Source organism: Haliotis rubra, unplaced genomic scaffold (assembly GCF_003918875.1).
Source record: "Haliotis rubra isolate DU_JTF1 unplaced genomic scaffold, ASM391887v1 Scf272, whole genome shotgun sequence".
Taxonomy (NCBI): Eukaryota; Metazoa; Mollusca; class Gastropoda; order Lepetellida; family Haliotidae; genus Haliotis; species Haliotis rubra.
Genome location: NW_025766803.1, coordinates 1,331,514 through 1,337,528, shown reverse-complemented (window position 1 = coordinate 1,337,528; position 6,015 = coordinate 1,331,514). Strand labels below are relative to the sequence as shown.

At 40.3% G+C, this 6,015-nt stretch overlaps 1 protein-coding gene and 1 long non-coding RNA gene across 2 annotated transcripts; both read right to left on the bottom strand.

Annotated features, from left to right (window-relative positions):
• Nucleotides 1-702: 702 nt before the first annotated feature.
• Nucleotides 703-2,746, bottom strand: LOC124280711. Its single transcript, XR_006899752.1, has 2 exons — nt 2,713-2,746; nt 703-791 (listed from the first exon to the last, which is right to left on the bottom strand). It is a non-coding gene; the product is annotated as an uncharacterized LOC124280711 (long non-coding RNA).
• A 225-nt stretch (nt 2,747-2,971) lies between these two features.
• LOC124280716 (KRR1 small subunit processome component homolog) lies at nt 2,972-5,742 on the bottom strand. Its single transcript, XM_046716699.1, has 3 exons — nt 5,643-5,742; nt 4,055-4,251; nt 2,972-3,169 (listed from the first exon to the last, which is right to left on the bottom strand). Exons 1-3 carry the CDS (start codon nt 5,740-5,742, stop codon nt 2,972-2,974), a joined length of 495 nt encoding a protein of 164 aa, XP_046572655.1.
• Nucleotides 5,743-6,015: the final 273 nt, after the last annotated feature.

Genomic DNA, 6,015 nt, shown 5'->3' with positions numbered 1-6,015 from the left:
CGGCACAATTTACATATGTTTGATACTGAATGATTTCTTTGTTTAACTGACAGTCATTGCAAAATTCTTCCAGTAAAACCTTAGTAAAACAGACAATCCACTCACATATATTATCTTGAATGTGAGGAATCTGACTGGCCAATGTTTGAAGAATGCCACCTCCAGGAATACTTTCTAAGTAACCATGGTAACTCATGTCCATGACACCACCACAATTAATATAGAACCTGGATCAGAGTCCATATGCATTTCGCGACCATTTCTAAATCAGTACAAAAGGTCACTGTTTCTCTTAGTGTTTGTTCACGAAGCATTCCTAAAACACATTATAATTCAGTAATTCATCTTGACACATATTAGCGACCATGTCTAAAACTAGAAGTCACTGATAAAAGCTGAACATTATATCATTGTGTGTCATTTACACAGTGTTTGAACGCCATGTCATTGAGAACCATCAAAGGAATATTATGTTATTTGAGTGCTATATTTGACTAAAAATTCAAATCAAGCTATTATAAATTACATGACAAACACAGCAAAAATATGAAATCTGATTGCCTCAAGAATCCATGTAAGTTAAATTTTAAATCGTCAGTGAAAGTTTGCTCGGAATTCATATATTGAGACCCTCTAGTCCCTCAGATCTACAGAAAAGATGTGTGCATTGGAGTAAAGCTCTGTTCAATGAGTTCATCCAGACTTACCTCCCTTAGACCTTTGTGCGGCCCCAGGGCAGACACTGTGTTTCCTTGTACCAGAACATAGCAGTTGGTCAGCAGCTCTATAGCCTGCAACATACAGAGTATGACACTAGCATGACAATACTGACATATTGACACAAACATGGCATGACAATACTGACATCAACACAGTCATGACATGACAATACTGACATATTGACGCAAACATGACATGACAATACTGACATATTGACACAAACATGGCATGACAATACTGACATCAACACAGTCATGACATGACAATACTGACATATTGACGCAAACATGACATGACAATACTGACATATTGACACAAACAAGGCATGACAATACTGACATCAACACAGTCATGACATGACAATACTGACTTATTGACACACAAAATACTGACATCAACATGACATGACAATGACTGACATAACCTTATCAACACAAACATGACATAACAATACTGACATCGACAGTCATGACATGACAATACTGACATATCAACACAAACATGACATGACAATACTGACATATCAACACAAACATGACATGACAATACTGACATTTGACACAAACATGATATGAAAAAATCTACTCAAGTCAAATATACTAGCCACATAAAGAAACTGTGCACACAGAAAATTCCTTCAGAAGTGAAATACAACACAGGAAAGGCGAGATGATGTAGACACTTTATAAGCTGAAGTATTGGAACACAAAATAATGTCAAAAGAACATGAACAAAATCCGTAATGATGACATCAGAAGTTCAAAATTGAGTCACGTCACCACGGCGAAGTTACAAAAGTCAATATGAATTATGACCACCATGTGCATGAAGCACAGCAGTGAATCGACGGCGCATAGAGGCTACCAAATGAGCATTGAAGGCCTGGGGACTGGTCTGGGGCGTGGCCACTGCCGTCTGGACCGTGTCTGAGATCGTCACCTGAATCCATCTCTCCTGTCTTGGCGATGGATTACTTTTCGGGGCGGCCAGAACGTGGAGTGATCCAGCATGTCATTACTGTTCGATAGCGCCTGGTCAATGCAGATATTAGCGTTCACGCATGGCATTGGAAATGTGCTGCCACCTGTTTTGGCTTATTCCTGCTCGAACCATTCCAAATGACTTCATGGCGTTGAGCAGATGTTAATCTTGGCAGGGGCGTGCATATTGTGACTTCTCATGTGGATTTGTGAGCGTTTTAAATGACCAAAGATCAAGCTTTCGACAGTGACAGCAATTTCTGAGTTTCACATCTGTTGTGTGCAGCTGCGCGGGGCAGCTTGCGTGCAGTAACACATTACAGAAGTATATAGGCCACCATCAATGGCGTCACATCACCTGGCATGTTCACACCTGTATTTATGTATCAAGGCGCTGTGTACACAGTTTTCTTTATGTGTGGCAGTATATGACATGGTTGAGTGAGTTTAGTTTTTACGCCACTTTCAGCAATATTCCAGCAACATCATGCAGGGGACACCAGAAATGGGCTTCACACATTGTACTCATGTGCAGGTAAGGACAGCAAGTATACGAGTGCAAAGCAAGGATCTCAATTCCTGATGTAATGACCCCCTATCATTCTGATCCAACTAAGGGACACAACTCTGTATAGCAAAATGAAACACCATAGATGACTGGCCTATCAATGCAAAAACAACAGACCAGTTATAATCAGTGTATGAAATAAGCCACAAATCAGCCAGACATCAGGGCTGGCTACTTCAAATGTTACCTGCCCCAAATGGATTTAACCAGACCAAATATGGTGAATTTACTCAGATGTATGGAACATCTCAAATTTTTACCAGACCATCGGGCTGACTAGCTGTAAATGTAGACCGTCCGTCAGAAATCTAGACCGTCTCGGGCAGTCGGACGGGCCTTATTTCATACACTGTAATAATGATGGGAAATACATTCACAGTATGACCTCAATGAAATAACTAAGGAGCCTGCCTTCACACAACATCAGAAACATATCATACAGACCTTGGTGTTGAGCCATCAGGACCCATAAGCCTTTATTAGATTAAAACTTTATAAACCTCTCCTTGTTTTTGGAACAAGCGAAGAGATCTTGATAATGTCACAGAATGTGTCATCTTCCAGAACAACATGGCCTACAGAATACAAAGTCTTTAAGGTTATGGCATTACAAAGGCAGCATTGATAGAATGAGTATTACACAAAAAGCCAAAAACTACATCCACAGGTTTGCTCAAAGCTTGTCTTAGTTTCCAAGAGGCTCCTACAGAACTCTTCTAGAAAGATGACAGACTGGGTTGTGGGACTTGACAATCATGGTTCCTACCTGTTCATAGGGAACACTCCTACTGAGAAGTTTGATGAGGTCTCGGGCCTTGACTATCATGAAGGGGTCCCACATCTTGCGTGTAGTCCGGACACTCATGCTTCCTTCAACCACATCCAGCTCTGCCTTGATGTTCTGCGGATCGAACATTCAACAACCAGAAGGTCAAACAAAACAGACACAGAGATTTACCTTGAGTCCTGTATTTGAGGGTCCCTGCTTATAATTTTCAGGGGACCTGGACAACAAAATGGGGGCCAGATACACTTAAATATTATTGCTAATACTGTTATTGTATTGTGTATCATGATCATCACATTAATTGTTACAGTAATGAAATTGCAAATGATACCATAACTCAGCTAGTTGCAAACTCAGTGATAGCTTATTGCTACTTGATTGGAAATTTTACAAAAGTATTTTGACTTTTTCTGCGTCCCTGTGGATGCGCTAATAAATTTCATTGCGCCCATTGTCAATTTTTTCGTAAGGGGCTTGGGAATATCGCGTTCTGTAAATCCCTACAGACAACAATAGAACAGGCAACAGAACAGTCAACACAACAGACAAAAGAACTGTTAATACAAGAGTAACCAGAACTGTCAATGACAGATCAGTGAACAATGGAAACTTCGAACAATAGAACAGTGTGTGTGGAGAGTGAGTTTTACTGCTGACACTCAGCAATATACATAGTAGTGGTCTGTCAAAATCGAGTCTGGACCAGACAATCCAGCAAGTCTGACCACCTGATCTTGTTAGTGCCTCTTAGGACAAGCATGGGTTACTGAAGATCAAGTCTAACCGGATCTTCATGGGTCATCAACACAATCAAGAACAGCATGTAGCACTGGAAGTTGCACGCCAGCTTAAGTGGATCTTACACTATTTTCCTATAAAACATTGGCTTCATTTCAAGTCATTTTTTCCATCTTCTTTATTGCATTGCAAAGAATGTCCCTAATATGTGCCCAGCTTTAAAACATGACAAAAGTAGGCACCAAAATATAAACTCCTTACATAGTTTGAGAGTGTCTTCTTCACCAGAGGCCAACACTCCCTGATGTACTTCTCCCTGTACTTTGGGAAGAGAGTTGCGAAGGAGCTCTCTGCCAGAACACCATGTGGATTGTCATCCTGCTGGAACTTGGGCTCCTTCCATCCTTCAGGTACCTCCAGCAAGTCATCACCGCCCTTCTTCTTCTTCCCCTTCACACCTGATGAGGAAAAGTGTTTGTTCTTAATACAGGGTTCTGACGCCGAAGACCCGGGTTCAAATCCCCACATGGGTACAATGTGTGAAGCCCATTTCTGGTGTCCCCCGTCGTGATGTTGCTGGAATATTGCTAAAAGCGGCATAAAAACCAAACTCAGTCAGTCAGTAATACAGGGTTCCTATTTTTTGAAAAAAGATTCCTTGATTTTTCAAGAGAAATATTGCTTTTTTCCAGACACAATATATGTTCTAGGGTATTTTGATACCTTTAAACATATATTACTGTGTCTGAAATAAAACAATATCTTAGATACGGCCTCCCATCTCCCCTTGCAGATGTCCATTCACACCTCTTTATCAGGATGACATAATAAATATGAAACATCAACTTTAGAAGCAACCTTTGACTACAGAAATAACTTTGTGTATTATGTGGGTGAAGTGAAACTAGCTTTCATCTCAATAGTTTTAGTAAGATATTATTGATCTCACAATTTTCCTATCCATTAAAAAAACGTGAAGATTTGGGTTAGAATCTGGGTCTTCAACAACCCATGCTTGTCATAACAGGCGACTAACGGGATCGGGTGGTCAGGCTCGCTGACTTGGTTGACACATGTCATCGTATCCTAATTGTGTAGACCGATGTTCATGCCGAGTGTTGATCACTAGATTGTCTGGTCCAGACTGGATTATTTACAGACCGCTGCCATGTGGCTGAAATATTGCTGAGTGCAGCGTTAACAACGACCAAACCCAAACCAGATGGCTCAGTCATATAGCTACCTCTAGTACCTGTACTGATTCATTTATGTGGCTATCCAAGCCATACTTTTTTACATGAGTGAAGTATATATAGTATCAACACAAAGTACACACTTTGTAACCAACATGTGACAATCATACGACTCTATTTACTTTTGCACTTGGTGTTGATCAAATGACTTGTTGATCTCTGACAGACACATCAATTAAAAGTTTCTTTCAAATGTAGGTGTGACTGAGAGTAACTAGCCGAGAGCCGCGATGCGGTCTTGACTGTATAGGACCGCATCGCGGCTCTCGGCTAGAGAGTAACTAACTTGACAAGCTGATCATGAGAGATCATGGATCATACCCTGTGTTTACGGTGTAGAAAAACTCCCTTGCCACCATATGGGCTGTCAACATATTACGGAAATGACTGTGCATAACTAAAAGATGACAACATCATCAATTTGTTGTTTGAAGCAACGACACAAATTGGGTGATCGAAATTAGGACGATACAGATCTACTGACTCCAACAAAGTGTACCTCAGCTGTTAGCTATATGTTATTGCGTTGAATTACTCAAAAGCCTCGAATATCACATAATCAGTCCCAACCTGAAGACTAATCAATAAAAACATACGTATTTTGCCACGGCTTTCGCTTGTTGATGTTTCTTCTTCGCTCTCCATGCTGCCGGAAGTGACCGGAAGTATTTCTCGCGGGGAGAAATCATTGCCCATTTTGTAAACGTATCACGGTAAGACGTTTTCAAATTTATTAAGTTACTGATATCTTAAACTGTTTGAAAGACATATTGAATAAAAATAGAGATATCTGGAAATAAACTAGAGATAATTATCGATATCTGCAATAACATTCGTAATAGATATGCGAAATTAATTATATGGTTTTTGGTTGGTTGGCTGGTTCGTTGTTTAACGCCGCACTCAACAATATTCCAGCTATATGGCGGTAGTCTGTAAATAATCGAGGTTGGACCAGACAATCCAGTG